Source organism: Nyctereutes procyonoides, unplaced genomic scaffold (assembly GCF_905146905.1).
Source record: "Nyctereutes procyonoides isolate TBG_1078 unplaced genomic scaffold, NYPRO_anot_genome, whole genome shotgun sequence".
Classification (NCBI taxonomy): domain Eukaryota; kingdom Metazoa; phylum Chordata; class Mammalia; order Carnivora; family Canidae; genus Nyctereutes; species Nyctereutes procyonoides.
Window position 1 is genome coordinate 25,558,071 of NW_026575132.1, and position 18,324 is coordinate 25,576,394.

Here is an 18,324-nt window from a genome sequence, read left to right on the forward strand (position 1 = left end):
GCCTCTGTCCCCAACCATCTGGTTTCTCAGGCCCTTGCCTGGGTCTAGTATACTCACCACGTATTGAGATGAGTTCAATGTTCAGCTGGAGCGGGAGGACGTGAAGGAACCCCAGAGAGGAGGGGGCCTGAGTCAGGAGACTGGTTTTGGGTGGCTCCCAGAGAACCAAGTACAGGTAGCAGGGCCAGGGCAAGATCTGGAGCCTCTGCAGAAAGACCCAGGCAAGCAACACTCAGGGTTGGGGCCCTTGCTGCTGTGCTCAGGGTCAAGAGAACGGGCCTCGGTTCCAGCTCTTCAACTAATTTGCTGTGTAACCTTGAGTAAGTCATGGCCCTCTCTGAGCCTCATTGTTTTATTGTGAAATAAAAGGGGACAAAAGATGACCCCCCCAAAGCACACTTTTGGGATGAAAAGGCTCACTAATTCCTCTCCTAGGGTGTGTCACCCCAGGGAGCTCTGCTCCCAAACAAGCTTTTACAGAGTCTCAGCACATTTTCCTTCACAGGCTCACTGTAGATGAGGTGGGCTTCAGTATGACCTCATTTCACAAAGGGGCAGAGGGTGGCTCAGGGAGCACCAAACACCTGTTTAAGGTCACATAGGGAAGAAGAGCAAAATCCAGAGGCTGCCAAACCCCCTTACAGGACCCCCCACACCTGCGGCACCAGCCAAGCCTGGGAAGTCCCTCCTGAGGTGGGAGAGGCAAGCAGGGGGGCCAGCCCCTCCCCTTCAGACCCTGCAGGTGTGTATATTGGGGAGGACCGCTCCGGCAGCTGTGTCTCGGCCAGACACACACACTCTGCCGTACCCCACAGCGTGTTACACAAACCAGCGCCCGGGCACTGGCACCTCCACGTGCACGCGCACACAGACCCCCGACACCTCTCCCTCCCCCGCCCTCTGCACCGCCGCTCCCTCCCGGAGTCCGGAGCGGACGCAGTGGCCTCGGGACCCGTGCACGCCTCCACCCCCCTGTCGTGACGTCACCTAGGGTAGAGCCCTGAGACACGGGGGGGGGGGGGGGGGAAGGGGAGGCGGCAGCTCCTGAGCCGGGACAGTCACTCACTCTCTGGGCGGTGGGGCCGGGCACAGACAGCGCCGCCCCCCCCACCCCCCCACCCCCCGCCCGCCTCGCACGCTCTCGGAAGCGCAAGCTCGCGGCGCTGCTCTGGGGGGCTCCCCGGCACCCCAGAGCCTCTCGTCCCCAGCCCGCAGCACCTCCGGGCCCCCCCTACCCTCGAGAGGCACCGGGAGTTGTCGCAGGGGGGCCTCGGGAAATTCCCTGGACCCCTGTGCCAGGAGGTGCCCGGTGCGCCCGCCCGCCCCCCCACCCCGAGGGCGGTGCCCGGGGGCGCTGCCCCATGGAGCGGGGAGGCGGGCGCCGTCTGCTCCCGGAGCCGTGACCCGAGTCGGAGCTGTGTGTCGCAGCCGCCCCGACCCCCGCGGAACATGCGCCGTCGCCCCTGGCTCACCGGTCCCGCCGGGCTGTGAGCCCCCCACTCCTGGCCCGTGACGGCCCGCGCGCCATGGGCAGCACCCACCCTTGCCCCCGGCTGCGGCTCCGACCTCGGCCCCAGCCTCGGCCCGCGCTCTGCGCGCTCCTGTTCTTCCTACTGCTGCTGGCTGCCGCCGTGCCCAGGTGAGCCCTCACCTCACGCCCCGCCCTCCTGGAGAGCTGGGACCCCCAGCCACGGGGGGCCTCTGGCGCTCCTGCTGGGGCAGGGGACCCTGGAAGGAGGGAGGGACAGTGTCGCAGGAAAGTGCTGGTACCCAATGAAAGACACTGCCCTCATAGGATGTGACAATCTGGGCAGTCCAGGGAGAGGAGGCAGTCAGTGCCCAGAAAAGTGAAGGCTACTAGAAGAGGAAGTGTGTGTGTGTGTGGGGGGGGGGGACAAGTGCCAGCCTGGAGGCCATACCAGCTGAGGGAATGCACCCGCACCCCCAGGAGAAAGCTCAAACCGCCTTGCTCCACCTTGGAGATCACTTCCAGGAGGGGCCATGGGTTGGAGACTGGAAGGGAGTAGTTCAGGTGGGGTCACTGAGACACTGCAGCTGGAAGGGTTCTCCATGTGTGTGTGTGTGTGTGTGTGTGTGTGTGTGTGTGTACCCTGCAAGTTATGTTGTAAACAGCAGTCTGTGTGTGCACATGTGTGTGACTGAGAGCTTATGGGTTGATGTACATTAGGATGAGCACATGTGCATGCTTGCGAGCGTCTTTGTGTATGTGTGTATAACTATGTCTGAAGTGTGCATGTTGTGTAAGTGTTCCTGGGCCACCTCAATGTGTGCAGAAGTGTGTCTGTGTGAATGTGACTATCTGAAACAGGCTTTGGGAGTGGTCTCCTGGGGAACGTAGGTGAGCATCTATGCCTCAGGATGTACTTATGAAATACTATGTGTGCAGGCATTTCAGATGTGTGTGCATTTACACGTCAACCTGGGTGGGTGTGCAGCTGGGCCTGTGGTGTTCTAGGAAATGATGATGAGGGGAGCAAGGCCAGGAGAATGCTTTAGGAATATACCTATAGGCCCAACCTTTAGAAGCAAAGATTGGAACAGATGGATTATGGCCTTTGGGACAGAGTGTAAATTGCTAAACAGGGGCCCTCCTAGCTCCCCCACACCTACTCCCCCACTGCCTTCAGGTCTGCACCCAACGACATTCTGGGCCTCCGCCTACCCCCGGAGCCTGTGCTCAATGCCAACACAGTGTGCCTAACGTTGCCGGGCCTGAGCAGGAGGCAGATGGAAGTGTGTGTGCGCCACCCAGACGTGGCTGCCTCAGCCATCCAGGGCATCCAGATCGCCATCCATGAGTGCCAGCACCAGTTCCGGGACCAGCGCTGGAACTGCTCCAGTCTGGAGACTCGCAACAAGATCCCCTACGAGAGTCCCATCTTCAGCAGAGGTAGCTGCCCCCTGCCTTACCCTTCTGCCCACCCGTCCAGCACACCTCCACCCCCAAAACCAGCCATTCCCAACCCACTCCCTCAAGCTGGCAACCTCCTCAGGTGCCCATCTACCAGCCACGCTACTCTTTTCTGGTCTTGGACAGTCCATGGGGCAAAATGGGGCAGACAAATGGGGCAGATGTGTCTCCCACCTGGGCTGCATGGGCTGAGGGTAGTAGGTTCCACACCTGAGAGTCAATTCCTGGGTTACCCTGCCCTGTCATTGACACTGTATGTCTCAGGCCCGGGAAATAGCCACATCTGTCACCTTCCTCGATTTACACTCTACCTAGTACACAGCATTTAGGATGGAGAGCCTGTGATAAGGTGTCCAGAGTCAGCATGAAGGACTTTTGCCAAACTGTATAGGTGAGGGAAGCCTGGGCAGGTAAAATGTCTGTACTTCTGCAGAAGCTCTTCCGGGCAGGGTACACCACCAGTCTCTGTGTCATTCCTGCCGCCCCCGAAAACCTTCTCTGAATCAGAGGCACTGGGTGTGTGCATGCCTCCTGCCCAGCAGGCCTGACAGCTCTGCCAATCCCTCTTCCCCTCGCAGCCCAGAGAAGCCGCAGCCCGCTCCCTGTCCTCTCTCTGCGACTTCTGGGTGACCCAGGGCCCACCCTGACAACCCCCAGAGTAGCTTGGGCTGGAGATGGCAGGAGGTTTTGTCACCCGTTTCTGTTCACACCCACCTCCTGCCCTGGTATCTTAGGCCTTCACTCAGGTCTTTGGGGGAAGATGGGAGTTATTCATCTTTCCTCTTAGCTGCCTGAGTGGGACAGTGTGGGGACCTGGCTCCTTGGGACTTGTCCGGTTCTCAGTTGACAGTGGAGGAGGGGTACCCCTATACCCTGTGGCTTTGGGGCCCAGAGGCTTCTGGGAGAGTCACTCTAAGGGACCCTAATTTCAGAAAGAACTCGCAAAATGAGGACTTTCCCTTTCCACCGGGACCCCTCCTGGCATCCCCGGGGGGGCCCCCAAGTCAGGGGCCACGGCAGCCTCCCCCAGCCCAGCCCCAGGCCGCCCGCCCCGCCCCCGCGCACCCTCCCCCCTCGCTCCCCCGCGCGCCCGGGGCGCTGTTTCTACCCGGCCGAGCCCAGCCCGACGCGTGTGGCGGCATGCAGCCGCGAACTAATCCCCGCGGGCCGCAGCAGACAGCTCCCGGCCGAGCCGCGCGGCTCTCCAAGGGGTGCCCCCGCCCCCGCCTCCGCCCCTGCCCCCGCGCCCGCCCCGCGCGCGTGCCCGCCCCACCCGCCACGCAGCACCGAGCCCCGCCAGCTCCGCAGACCCCGGCCCGGCGCCGCGCCCTGCCCCGCCCGGCCTCGTCCCCGCCCGGCCCGGCCCCGCCGCCCGCGCTCGCCCACGCCACGGGACCGGCCCGTGTCTCTCTCCTGCGCTGGCCCCGCCGGCCCGGAGCTCGCCCTCCGGGTCTCTAAGTGACCTGCGCGCACCCCGATGCCCCTGGTGTTTCCTCCCACGCTCGCGCCCCCCGCGAGGAGGGTCCCCCCGGAGCCCTTGCTTTGGGTTCTGCTCGCGGGGCTGGGGGGGGGGGTCGGACAGGTGCTGGGGTTCTCGCCCCCGCCGCTCAGGGTGAGGCAAGGCAAGGCAAGCTCTTGAGCCCTCTTCCCGGCCACGGTGTCCCCTCTTCCCTTCTGGGCCTCCTGTCCCCTCTAGATAGAGTGAACCCACGCGTCCCGATTTCTTTGCCCGCGTGAGGCCCGTGTGGCCCGGTGGAGAGCGTGGGGTCGGGGAAGCTCAGGGGTGAGTTCCGAGAGCGGTGGATTGCGCGGGGTTGGCGAGGCGCCAGGCGCTCCCGGGTTCACCTGCAGTTTAATAAGCGGGAGGTGAGCTGGGGGGACTGGTGGGGGGGAGGTTAGGGGTGGAGGGGGGAGACTTGCTGGGGCTAGCCGGGGCGGGGCGGTGCCCAGCGCGGGGCAGGGGCGGGGCAGCGGCTCCAGGGCTCTGGCAGCAGGGGGTGTGTGGGGAGGGGGTGCTGGCTCCTTCCTTTGGCCTTGGAACACTGTCCTACCGATGTGGCTTCTGCTCCCGCATTGCGACAGCCCATTTTCCACCTCTCTGTCCTCGGACTGGACTCTGGGCTTCTGGAAGAAGTTGCCACTTTCTTCCTCCCGGGACATCATGACAGCCCTTCCCTCACTCCATGTCTGGGTTTACCCTTCACCGTACGGGGGGGGGGCGGTGTGTGTGTGGGGGGGGGGCGGTGTGTTATTTCCCAGCCCATCACCTCAAGGACTAGCTACATTTGAATTCTAGGGGGCCACTCTTGGTTGCAGCCAGACCCTAGACTGGGTCCTTCCTTCAGTCTCCCCTCTTTTCAAGTTGTGATTTGTTTCATGTGGGGTCAGGTGGTTTCCCCCAAGTGGAATATAGGGCACTGACCCCTCTTCCAACGCAGACTGTCACTGGGGTTCTCTTAAAGGTGCATTCTGACATGTTTAAAATTCAGAGATGGCTGGGAGGAGGTGGTCCCTGGGCCTTCCATCTTAATGCTGTTACTGCCATCCACTTGTCCTGGCATCTCCCCTGAAATGGACTGGGTGAAGGGATGGGGTTCCAGTGTAGAAGGGAAGGGTGCATGAGCACCTGGAGTGGCAGGGCATATACTAGGGCTTTACCCAGCCCAGGAGAGGGCATGACAGGGTGCTGGAACCTGGGTGGGTAGGGCAATGATATCCCCAGGGTTTTGTTCTGAGGACGCAGACAGTTGGTATCTGTGTGGGTGAGGTGCTAGGCAGCAGATCTAGAGGGGAATCCCTCATTGTGAGGACTAGAGCACCCATCCATCTCTCATTCCTGATGCAGGGGCAATGGAGTAGAAGGGGATGGAGGAGCCAAGGAGAGGCTGGTAGAGGCAAGTGTAGTAGATTCAAGCAGCAGGTCCTAGGAGCGCCCACACGTATTGGTAATGCCCTCTCCTAAGGCCCAGACCCATCTGGAATGGATGGAAAGAGGGGGCATGAGGCCCTGCAGCAGGCCAGGCTCTCAGCCCAATGGAAGCCCACAGTTTGAGAGTCCAGCCTCTGTTTTCCAAGGCCCTGGCTCTTTCTTCTCCCACCTTCCTTTTACATTCATTCTTGAGGAGTGTTGGTTTTAGGCCTCGGTCTCCAGGCTTGGGGTGAGTGGTGGCACTCAGGAAGACAGAGGCTTAGGGAGTCATGTCCCAGGATCACCTAAAGTTCCATTATTCTAGTAGCCCTCAATAAATTAGCGAATACGTATTAAGTACTTGCTGTTTGTCTGACACTGTTCTAAAGCACTTTATCTAAACTTTAAGATTCTCAAACAACCCCTATGCAATGGGCCCTATTAATATCCTCATTTTACAGATGAAGCTGAGAGAGGTTGGGTAACTTGCCATTAATCACACAGGGACTTAAAAGGAAGCTGTAGAGACAGGACTCAAATGTAGGCCTGCTGACTTTAGAGATTGCACTCAACCCCTGCCCTGCTGCCTCCTCGGCTCCCAGGCCACCATGAGCTCCCATGTATGTCCAGAGTGAGTGTACAATGGAGGAGTGGCCCAAGAAATGAAACTGACATGTATACACAAAAGCACACACACACACACACACACACACACACACACCTACCTTTGTTTGTGCAAACGTGTAGCCACTTCCACTGTCACCCCTAAGCGTTCCCACATGCACACAACTCCCTCTCTCTCAGCCCAGGCACATAAGCATGCACAGATTATTTGCATGGAGGGGATGGAGAACAGATCTCTCCCCTTCCCTCCCTCTTTGATTCAAATAGGCGGGGCTCAAGCTTCCCTGACCCCTCCTTGTTCCCCTCTGGCTCCTGAATCCTCTCTCCTCCAAGCTCCTCTGCCCTCCAAACCTCCTCCCCCAGCCCCATCCTGGCCCTTGGCTGCGGCCTGGAGCAGCAGCTGACTCCACTTAGATGCTGGCAGTCCCTGTCCCAGATCAAAGGCAGGACGGCTAATTGTGCGTCTTAACAAGCCCCCCCTCCCTCCATGCTCCAGGCAGCCCAGCTGGCCATGGCCCCACCCCTCTCCCCCTCCAGCTGGCCAGATGGCACAGTGCCTGCGTCTGCCCCAGACAGTCGGGGCCAGGACCGAAACTGGGGCCCTGAGTGGGAGCTGGGGGCAGACCCAGTAGGCTGGACTTCTCTGAATCCTGGATGCTTGGAGCAGAGGGTAGTCACACAAGTCCTGGCCAGTCGCCCCTACATGTGGCTGTGACAACTGCCAGAGGCCATGGCATGGTGTCTTTAGCTGCCTAGGACAGGTAGTCTCTGTAGACTGTGAACTACATTTTTCCAGATTCCTCTGGGCCTGCCTCTGAATATAACAGAACCTGGAAGATGGTGGTTGGCCTAGCACATCTAGGAGGATGGAGGTTGGACCAGCCTCTTACTCTTTCTGGATGCCATGTGTAGATAGGGTCATAGGAACTGCGAGCTGGGCTACCTGGGGTTCTTATTCAGGAGCATATCTTCCCTAGAGCTGAATGTCTTTTAACAGGAAGTTGCCAGGCCTGGGAGCTGAGAGAACTGGGGTTGGGTTTGCTACATAACCCCTGTGACCTTGGGCATCTCCCTTTTGTACTGTGTGTATGCATATGGGGGGGGGGATGATTTCTGAGGCCTGGGATGCTTCTGGAAGTCTGAGTATTGCTATTTGTCCTAGCAGTGGGCTGGTGACGCCCCTCCCGCCAGCAATAGGGGGAGTGCTCAGAGTTCCAGAGCTAAAAGGCAGGGGATGAACACAGGGTGCACTCCCCAGGGACTTGGGTCTGTCCTCCTTTCCCCTGGGCCCCACCTCCCATGTCAGTGTCTACTCCTCTGCAGCTCCCACCAATTCCCGACATGTCCTTAAAAGGCTCCAGCCCAATCCTCATCTCTTTTTGTCTGCTCTTAGCTGGGCTCCTTACAGAAAAGGTCCTGAGATGCCACAAGCTGGAGAGAGAAGATAGACAGGGACGGCCTGCTTCGTGGGTTTCTGTGGCTCGTGTGATTTATTCTAAAGTGGGTCATGAGCTGCTGGGCTCTGTCCCTGATTGGGGGAGACAATAACCCATGGCCTGACACTGCAGCTGTAGTGAGTGGAGTGAGACAGAGGAAGAACTTATCAAAATAGCTAATGTTTGTACAGTACTTTCTGTGAGTAAGGTACTCTTCTGAGTACTTTAAATTTACTAATTTAATTCTTGGGACAATAATGCAACAGATAATAGCAATCTCATAAAAGAGAAGACAGAGGCACAGAGGTCAAGTCACTTGGTCAAGGTCATGTAGCTATTAAGAGTCAGTAAGTGGAAGAGCTAAGATTTGAACACAGACAGTTTGGCTTCAGAGTTCATATTTTTAACTACTACATGTCTTGTCTTTGGGCAGGGGTGGGGTTAGGCAAGGACAGGAAGACAGGACCCTGTGATAGGGTGAGCACGGGGGGTGGGGAGAGGCAGGATTGGGCTAGGGTCTCTGTCCAGTCATGGTTGGCTCTCTGAGGTCTGTGGGAACTCCCAGAACATGTCCTTCCAGTCTTTGATGCCAGGGTGGAAGGAGCCAGGGGTTTTTCCTTTGAATCTCTGGCCTCCTACAAGGCATTAAGTCTCCAGCCGGGGTCTGGACTTCCCCAACAGGTACCTACCGCACAGGTGAGTCCTCCTCTTCATGTAGAGGCTATGATTGTTCCTGGCTGCTTCTCCCACTGGCCACACTCTTCCGGTTTCAGAGGCTGGTCAGAGACTTATACCGGAAAATGCTACTAGCTGGTCCCTTCTCAGAGGAAGAAGCCACTTGTGGGTCCAGGAGGCAGACCCTCCTCTGCAAGCAGGCCTCCCCCTCTGCCAGGGAGGCCCAGACCTATCAGGACCTTCCCAGAGGATGGCTCAGGCTGGGAACACCAAGGAGAAAAGTAGTGTAGACCAGTCCTGGGCCCCTGCGAACAGCTCACCGGGGTCTTTATGCCCTGTAGCATCCCAAGGAAGGTGTCTGCCTTAGCTCACCCTTCCCTCTCAACTTTGAACACTACTGCAGGGCACTGGGCTGACTTCCAGCATTCCTCAAACAACCTCTTCAGATGACCTAGACCCACTGCAGGCGGGGTGGCTGGGCGGTACCCTTTTCTGAGCAGTTTCTGGGATGCCTGTGGACAGGAAAAGGGAAACCTCTGCTGGCTCTTTTCTCTGCCTCCTGAACTTGGCCATCAGAGAGGGTTCTGTAGTGGGCAAAAGGAGATGGCACCAGGCAGGCAATCTTGGGGCTGGGAGCTGTAGGAGGACACCATCTCCTCTGACTTAGCCTTCTGCCCATGAACATCCTCTGGGCCTGGAAGTCCATTGCCAGTGATTTTTTTTTTTTTTTAGGTTGAATTTTGCCTTCTTTCTGCAGGCTTATTTTTAAACGGCAGATATCACTTGAGAGGTAATAGATTAAGTCCCTGATCTTAAGAAGCGTGTTTACCAGATACTTCTGTCCAACAGGATAGAGGTAGACACAAATTCTGAGCTTGCTAAGGGTGATGCTAAGGCAACAGGGAATCAAGTGCCAATGAAAAGAGGGCCATGGGGGAGGCCTCCCCCAACCCACCGTGCAGGCAGGGCATCTGGTGTGATTTCTCTGTCCCTGTACCAGACCTTCCCCCCAAAATTGGGCCTTGGTTTCCCCTTGGTATGGGAAGAAGGTTGGGCGGGAAGGGCTGAGGGTTGAGATATCGAGGCCCCCCAGAGCCTGTTTCCTGGATCTGCACCCTCAGGTTTTCGCGAGAGCGCCTTCGCCTATGCCATCGCGGCAGCTGGGGTTGTGCACGCCGTGTCCAATGCCTGTGCCCTGGGCAAACTGAAGGCCTGCGGCTGCGATGCCTCCCGGCGCGGGGACGAGGAGGCCTTCCGTCGGAAGTTGCACCGCCTGCAGCTGGACGCGCTGCAGCGTGGTAAGGGCTTGAGCCACGGGGTCCCAGAACACCCGGCCCTGCCCCCTGCCAGCCCCGGCCTGCAGGACTCCTGGGAGTGGGGCGGCTGTAGCCCCGACGTGGGCTTTGGGGAGCGCTTCTCTAAGGACTTTCTGGACTCCCGGGAGCCTCACAGAGACATCCACGCACGCATGAGACTCCACAACAACCGAGTTGGGAGACAGGTGAGAGCCCCACCTGCCTGGGCCTGCTCCAGATCCCTCTGCCTAGGGCCCCCCCCACGCCCCAGGCCTATCTCTCTTCTGGGGACCACACCACTCCCCCTAGCTCAGCAACTATCTCATTGCCCCCACCTAATCCAGTCGCCAAACACGCATTGGATACCTACTGTGTGCCAGGCACTGGACTAGGCCTGGGACACAGGAATGAAACCAGCCTTGTCCTGGGTCAGCTTCCCCTCCACTGAGTGGCCTGCTCCTCCCATTATTTTGCAGTGAGCAATGGAGGGGGCCACCGGGCTGTGGTCTGGGCCTCAGGGGCCTTGGCCCTGTTCTGTCACTGTCACCTCCCCTATAAAACAAGAAGGTTGAACTGGATCACCCAATATGCCCAGCAGCACCCCCCCATGCCCCGCCCAGCTCTATGTTCCGTGATTCTGTGTTATCCTGTGCTATCCTGTGCTGTGACCCTCTACCCCCTCTCCCAGCCCTTTTTTGCAGGATGAGGGATTCCTGCAAGGGGAGGTTCTTGGCCCTATGTTATAGTTTGCATCGTTGCCTTTGTCTCCCCACCCTTGAATGTTTATACTACATCAAAGGTCATTCATTAAAGAAGGAAGGAAGGAAGGAAGGAAGGAAGGAAGGAAGGAAGGAAGGAAGGAAGGAAGGAAAAGAGAGAAGGGAAGAAATAATTGCTTGAATTTATTGAGTGCTTCCTATGTGTTAGGCACTGTCTGGAGGATGTCAGTACATAGTAGCCTCTAATTTAATCCTTACAACTAGCTATGAGGGTACTAGTATTAGCCTTGTGTTCAGATATGGAAACTGAGGTACAGGGAGATAGAGAAGCTTGCCCACGGCGGTGCAACTGGTCTGGAAGTGGTAGAGGCAGGATTCATCACCAGGTGGCTGAGTGTTGTCTGCACTATGTGCACGCCTCCGCTAAGATGCTCCCCTATCCCTCATCGTGGGAGCTCGGCACCCTCCTTCCCTGGCTTTTCAGCGCCCCCACCATCCCTTCTCTCGGACCTGCCTGGCCTGCCTTCAGGCCTGCCTCACTCAGGCTGACACCTGCTCCTCCTCACTCCCCTTTCTCCTGGCCTGTCAGCCTAGGCAGTTTGTCTTCTCCTTCCACAAAGACTTGGAGCTATTCAGCTCTTCCCCTCTTGACTTAGGGATGAAGTAAACCGAGGCATTTCCACCCTCAGGTCACATCCAGCTTCCACCCAGCCCTGCCCCGTTCACGCAGCTCTTTTCCCAAGCTTCCATACTATCCCAGCCCATACCAACACTGCCGCCTCCTCCTTGTTAAACTGGCTAATTAATGGCTGCTGCCTGTGGGAAGCAAATGTTCTGGAGTTGTTACCAGGGGAGGCCTTGGGCTGGTTCCTCCGTGGTGCTGACACCACGGGCTGCACCCACAAGCCAAGGAACCCTTTAAGACTCAGGGGACAGAGTCCTTCTCTTGTGGCCCTAACTGCCCAGGTGAGAGGGCTGGGGACAGTGATCATTGCTCTCCTGGTCTGAGGGTGTGTTTTGGAGTGGAGTTGGGGAAAGGAAGATGTGGCCAACTGCTTCTGGTGTCTTTAGTGAGGGTAATGTCAAGGTGTGCTTTGGGAGGAGATTCTAGAGCTGGTTGAGGGCTGTGCAGGGGGTTGGTAGGTTGTGTTCCTGTAACTACCTCCCTTGGAGGCTTGGGGCCTTCTCACTTCCACTGGGCTGGGGATCTGGCCCTCTGGGGCTGGTCCCATTCCCTATTCAGGTAGAGAGCCTTAGGGCTCCCCTTGGTGCTCAGTACCCCTTAGGAGGAACTGCGGCATTCAGCATGGGGCAGAATAAGCCCCAGCTAGTATAATGGGGGAAGGAGGAGGCTCCCCAGCTCTGTTCCCTCCTTGGGCTCCCTGCAAGGGGCTGCAGGGCCCAGAGGAGAGGAGGAAAGGGGTTTTCTCAGACTCCCCGCAGCACCCACTCCTGCCTGGATCAAGGCCAGAGGCTTTGGGGATGGGATATAGTGGGGCCAGCACCCCCCTGCTCCTGGCCCCCACCTGAGGGATGGAGGGAGAGGGAATTTCCCTGAGGATCTGGGATCCCCCCTCAGGAAGCAAGCGCCTCCAGCCCCAAGGGCCCCCTGCAGCTGCTGGGAAAGGAGAGGGGTGGGGGAGGAGGGAATTCCCCGGGGGCCGGCCTGGCAGGGGCGGATGGGAGAGCAGCAGGAGGGCAGGGGGTTCCTCTCGGGCCTGGGGCTCGGAGCTGTGCGCCCCCACCCCTACCCGCTCCGCCCCTCCCCGCCTGCTCGGGGCCTCGGGGCCTCGGTGGGAGTCGGGTTCTGAAGTCTCCCCGGAGAGATTCTCCAAGGCCGGTGTCCGCGCTGGGAGGAGGGCCGCGGGCTGGCCGCGGGCGTCACCCCTCGCCATGCCCCCCTCCGCAGGCGGTGATGGAGAACATGCGGCGGAAGTGCAAGTGCCACGGCACGTCGGGCAGCTGCCAGCTCAAGACGTGCTGGCAGGTGACGCCGGAGTTCCGCGCGGTGGGGGCGCTGCTGCGCAGCCGCTTCCACCGCGCCACGCTCATCCGGCCGCACAACCGCAACGGCGGCCAGCTGGAGCCCGGCCCCGCGGGGGCCCCCTCGCCGGCCCCCGGCGCCCCCGGCCCGCGGCGCCGCGCCAGCCCCGCCGACCTGGTCTACTTCGAGAAGTCGCCCGACTTCTGCGAGCGCGAGCCGCGCCTGGACTCGGCGGGCACCGTGGGCCGCCTGTGCAACAAGAGCAGCGCGGGCCCCGACGGCTGCGGCAGCATGTGCTGCGGCCGCGGCCACAACATCCTGCGCCAGACGCGCAGCGAGCGCTGCCACTGCCGCTTCCACTGGTGCTGCTTCGTGGTGTGCGAGGAGTGCCGCATCACCGAGTGGGTCAGCGTGTGCAAGTGAGGCCTTGCCCTCTGGGCCCGGCAGCGTCGCCTAGGCTCCTGGGAGAGGAGTTTGGACTAGCTGATCGCACAGGAGCCTCCCGGCTCTGAGGGTCAGATCCGCAATCAGGGGACTGTCCAGTCGTGCCTGGACCCAGCCCCTCACTTCTGTGGGCTCCAGGACAGATTTGCCTCCCCGCTCCTTGCCCCAGGCGCAGACAGCTCAGTTGGGCTGGGGATTGCCCCCTACCGGAGGGCGGGTAAGGACATGAGTGTCAGCCAGGCAGCCTCTGGGCCTGTCTCCTTTCCTGCCTTCACCGCTTCCCGCGGAGAGAGAGAGTGCGTGGAAGCCTGGAAGCCGATGGGCAGGGGGAGGATGATTAGAAAAGAAGAAACGGACATAATTGAGCTGAAGTGGCTCTGTAGAGGCCTCAGTTGCACGCCCCACCCAAGGGCCTGTGCCCCTCCTCATTCATTTAACAAATATTTATTTTGCACTCCTTCTGGCCTGGCACCCTGCCGGGGACGATGGGTGCTGGGGATACAGATGTGAATAAGAGAGACACAGCACCTGCCCTCTTGGAGTTTACATTCTGCTTGGGGGAGATGGATAATAAACAAATAAATACACAAACAAGTTCTCAGACAATGCTCTGTGCCATGACGAAAATAAAGCGTGGTGCTGGATGTAGAGTGATTTGTGGGGGAGTGGGGCCCCTTTATTTTTTTGTTTGCATTAAAAAGAACTTTTTATTTGACTTGACACACAATATTACATTAGTTTCAGGTGTGTGACATGGTGATTCTACAAGTCTATGCATTATGCTGTGCTCACCACAAATAATAGCTGCCACCTGTCACCTCAGGATGCTGTTACAATACCATTGACTGCATTCCCAATGCTGTGCCTTGTATTCCTGTGACTAATTCGTTCCATAACTGGGAGCCTGGATCTCCCACTCCCCCTTCACCCAATATGTCCATCCTCATACCCCCTTCCCTCAGGCAACCATCAGTTCTGAACTCTGTATTTATAGTTCCAATTCTGCTTTTTGTTTGTATATTCATTTGTCTTGTTTTTTAGATTCCACCTATGAGTGAACTCCCATGGTGCTTGTCTTTCCCAGTCTTATTTCACTTAGCATAATACCCTCAAGGGTCATCGTGTAGTTGCAAATGGCAAGATCTCATCCTTTGTTGCAGCTGCGTAATATTCCATTGCATGCATGTGTATATGTTTGTGTATATACACACACAGAGAGCCTACATCTTTTTTATCCATTCATTTATTCATAGACACGTAGGTAGGAGTGTGGCCCTGTTAGATAAAGCCGTTGGTCTGGGAAGACCTCTCTGAGTTGTGTTACTCATGTTGAAACTGGGGCAATGGGGACTGCCATGCACAGACTGAGGGTAAGGACTTACCAGCAGAGACCATGTGAATGCAAAAGCTCCGTGGTGAGAAAGATCTCCTCTGGAGGAACAGCAAAGAGGCCAGTGTGATTGGAGTGAAGGACTCAAAGGGCAGGTTCGCAGGAGAGGCACTCAGAGGGCAGGCAAGAGTCACATCACATTTCCCCCTGGGCCAATGTAAGCGGTTATGGGCTTTAAGAGGAATGAGAGGGATCCCTGGGTGGCGCAGCGATCCTGGAGACCCGGGATCGGATCCCATGTCGGGCTCCCGGTGCGTGGAGCCTGCTTCTCCCTCTGCCTGTGTCTCTGCCTCTCTCTCTCTCTCTCTGTGACTATCATAAATAAATAAAAAAATTAAAAAAAAAGAGGAATGAGAAACTTCAGAGACTCTTAAGCAGATGAGTGTCATGGTCTGATTCCCACATGGATTGCTATACAGGGAACTGAACGAAGAGGGGACAAACTGACAGCAGGGGGCCAGTCCATCTTCCAATCCAGAGAAGGTGCTTTCTGGATAGAAGCCACGAGATGTTGACAAGAAGCTGGCTCAGGAGCTCTTGATGCCAGAGCTCTAGCTGTCCACCTTGTACCTAAGCCCTCTGCCACAAGCCAGGGCGAGTGGCGGTGCCCAGCAGCACCCTTCGGCAGAGACAGGCACTCTGAGAGGAGTAATCCTGGGCAAGACCCAGCTCAACCCAGCCAGCCCAGCGCCCCGGGGAGCAGGTGGGGCTAGGAGGTGCGGCCAGGAGGAGGGTGGCGGGGGAGGGCCAGGAGACTCACTGTCTGGATTTTGGTCTCTCTGAGTCCATGCAGGGGAAGTGGGGTATGTAGGTAAGGCCAGAGGTGGAGAGACAGCCTTCTTAGGCCTCTTGTGCCCCCAGATTCCCAGCTCGGGTGCCCTTTGGCAAGTCAGCAAGCCTCCTTCTCCATACCCCAAAAACACTGATGAGCTGGCAGTCTGGGTCCAGGGTTGCATTCTCCTTGGCTCTCAGATCTGATGTTTTTCTGGAATAGACCCTCAGGAGGGTGGTACAGACGGAGGTAGGGTCAGGATCTCAGAGAAATAACACTTCACCTTCATCCAGACCTCCTGCTGCTCACAGGATCCTGCTGCCTACCTCAGTTTACCCAGAATGGCATCCTTCTTGATGGATGAAGTCTTATTCCTTTTCCCAATTGTCAGCCTACACAAATCCCCGTATTTCCCTAGCCCTCTGGGTAGGAGCGAGAAGGAAAGGAGGCTCTCATGATGATATACCCCTGCAGGCTCAACAGTTGGGAGCTTTGCCCCCCTAGGCTTGCTTTCAGCCTCCCTCTCTCCACTGCCTGCATCCCAGCAGCTTCTGGACATGCCTAGGACAGCAGGGCCTTCCACGTGCTCAGCTCTGCTGCTTCTGTGGAGGACAGGGTTTCTCTCCCCAACCCCCAAAAGACAGGCCCACAGGCAGGCGGGTGAGAGTCCCCCAGGGAGGAGGGGTAAGCAGGAGCAGCCAGACACACCTGCCTCATTCCTTTCCTCTTGTTCACCCAGGAGAGAGCTGTGGGGGCTGGGTTCCCTGCCCCCTTGCTCCCTCCCATCCCAGGGAGGAGGAGAGAAGAGGTGTGTGTTTGGGGGGGGGGGCGAGTGAAGGCCTGGGGGGGGCACTCCCACTCCAGCAGGGTCCACCACAGCATTAGCTTTGGTGTCATCCTCTAGTGCCTTCCAGGCTTAAGGAGGACAGAGCTGGGGGAGGAGAGACTGAAGAGGAGAGATACAGAATCAGGGTTGGGATAATGAGGTAGGAGCAGGAATATTGCAGAGCATGCTGCCTCCAGAGGGAGGGGTGGGTGGTGGGGTGGGGCAGGGGCTGGACACCGCGTGGGGGGGGGAGGGCCATGTTCCACTCAAGAGCTGTCGAACTAATCTATGCTGGCCTGACCTATAAAGGAAGAGAGGGAAAGTTGGGAAAGGGACAAACCAGGTGTTGCCCGCTCCACATCCTCTCTCTGGGCCAGAGGCTGACTGGAGTCTGAAGATCAAAGGCAGACCCCCCCCAGTTGAAAAGAGGAATGTGGGATTTGGCAAGGGCCCTAAAGGGACACGTGGAAGTGATGAAGGTCAGGAAGATAGGGCCCGAGGGGCATCAGGCTTAGGCATACTGGCTGAAGGGTGAGGTGGGAATCAATGCACCAATTGGAAATAGGGGGTGGTGGAGGTAGATGGGAGGAAGAACTTGTCAAAGTGCTTGGGGAGGACCACGGTTGCAATCTGGGAATAAAAACATGGTGAGCCATAGATCAGAGGGGCAAGGAACAGTCCTGGTTCTCAACACCTTTCGCCTTGATGGCCCCTGGAGGTGTCCTTGCAGGAGGAAACAATAGTATGGTCTACTGGAGCCTGGATGGCCTCAACAGGAGGGAGGGAGAGCACTAACAGAGAATGAGGACAGATCTGCAGGCAGGCTTAGGATTAAGGGTCAGGGAGAGGCAGCCAGACCCGGGTGGGGAATCAGAACCCAGGCATCCTGCTTACCAGTCACCCAAGGTCCCAGGGCTGAGAAAAGGACAGAGGCAAAGGTAGGGGCCCTGGCAGCTGGAGGAGGACCCTGGTGAGTGAGAAGCAAGGTCAGCGGCATCCAGGCCCTGCTCCTCCCAAATTAGTGCGTCCCCAGCTAGCCCCCGGCAGGGGGCCTTCCAGGTTGGAGTTTGTCCAGGCCGGAGTCGGGGCCCCCTCCTCCCCTCTGAGCCCCCCCTTCTCATGTGGTTGCCGGCAGCTGCCTGCGGTCGCCCCAACCCCTGTGCTCAAGGCACGGGGACTTTCCAACAGGGGAAAAAATGACTTAATGAGAGTGGGAGCCGGGGGCGGGAGGGACAGGTCCCTGTAATCACCGCTCCACTGTGGGGCCTGCGCGCCTCCGGGGCCCTTCCCGGCTTCCTGCTGCCAGCGCCCCCCCTCAGGCTCCGCTGGGGGAGGGGGACGGACGGGGACAGGGGATCCCTCTTCAGGTTTCAGGCTCTCTGGGTCCTCCGGCCGCCTGTGCTCCCTCGGCTGCGGTGCGTGGAAGCTGGAACGCCCCGCGATCCCTCTCTGGACTTTGTCCTTGAAGTCGCGCGGGGTGGTGGAGGGTGGGCGGCGGCCTCTGCCAGGAGCCGGGGTCCTCGGCGGGCTGCTCGGAGGGGTGAAGGATCGAGAGGAGAGCCCTGTGCCACTTTGCGGCTGCGCACTTCGAAACGCCCCCGGTTACTGTGGCAACCAGGGCAGTCGAGGTGTGTCCGCGGGGCTGGGAGGCGCCCACTCCCCCTTTTCTCGCCGCCCTCGGGGCCAGGCCCGGCCGCTGCGGTGCGCGGGGGTGGGGGTGTGCCGTTACCATGGCAAGGGTGCGCTAGGAGGGCACATTCTTCCCCAGGGTGGGAGCGCCCTGGGGATACGAGAGGGGGGGTGACGGGGGCGGCAGAAAGGGGAGCGGGGGGGGGGTGGTGGTGGAGGGAGGGTCAGAACGAGGGAGGAGTCTCGGACGACATGAACCAGGGCTCCTTGGGGTTGGGGTGGGGAGTTTGGAATCTGGCCCCCTCCGCCTGGCTCCCCGCAGACGTCCCATTCCTCCGCCCCCCCCCACCCTCGCTGGGGTTCAAGCCCCTCAAATCCCTGGTTTCCGGGGTAGGGATCCCCAACTACCGACTCGGAGGTCTTTTAGCCTCCTCTGAGGCCAGGCTCTAGCGTAGTGTCTGTCCCTTTCCCCGCGAGCGGAGCTGCAGCCCAGACTGCGACCTGAAGGCCTGCAATTAAGCCCCCCGCCCGCCCCTGCGCCGGCCGCCGGCTCTCTGCCAGACGGGCCTGCACCGTCAATTACAGCCGCACGCAGCAGCTGATTACTCCGGAGTCAGGGAAGCGGCCGGGTGGGGACCGCAGGCTGGTCCGGGGGTCGGGGTCCTCGGGGTTGTCCCCAGCCCGGGATCC

The 18,324-nt window shown here is 58.8% G+C and overlaps 1 protein-coding gene across 1 annotated transcript; it reads left to right on the forward strand.

Annotated features, from left to right (window-relative positions):
• The first annotated feature begins 1,121 nt into the window (after positions 1-1,121).
• Positions 1,122-13,613, forward strand: WNT10A (Wnt family member 10A). Its single transcript, XM_055345575.1, has 4 exons — positions 1,122-1,639; positions 2,649-2,911; positions 9,697-10,076; positions 12,499-13,613. Exons 1-4 carry the CDS (start codon positions 1,527-1,529, stop codon positions 12,994-12,996), a joined length of 1,254 nt encoding a protein of 417 aa, XP_055201550.1. The 5' UTR covers positions 1,122-1,526; the 3' UTR covers positions 12,997-13,613.
• Positions 13,614-18,324: the final 4,711 nt, after the last annotated feature.

Bases quoted from the DNA above. Each gene is read 5' to 3' on its own strand.
- WNT10A (XM_055345575.1), top strand. From the start codon at position 1,527: ATGGGCAGCACCCACCCTTGCCCCCGGCTGCGGCTCCGACCTCGGCCC. The intron at 2,912-9,696 runs GTAGCTGCCCCC...CTGCACCCTCAG, and splicing joins GAGTCCCATCTTCAGCAGAG to GTTTTCGCGAGAGCGCCTTC. The intron at 10,077-12,498 runs GTGAGAGCCCCA...CCCCCTCCGCAG, and splicing joins ACAACCGAGTTGGGAGACAG to GCGGTGATGGAGAACATGCG.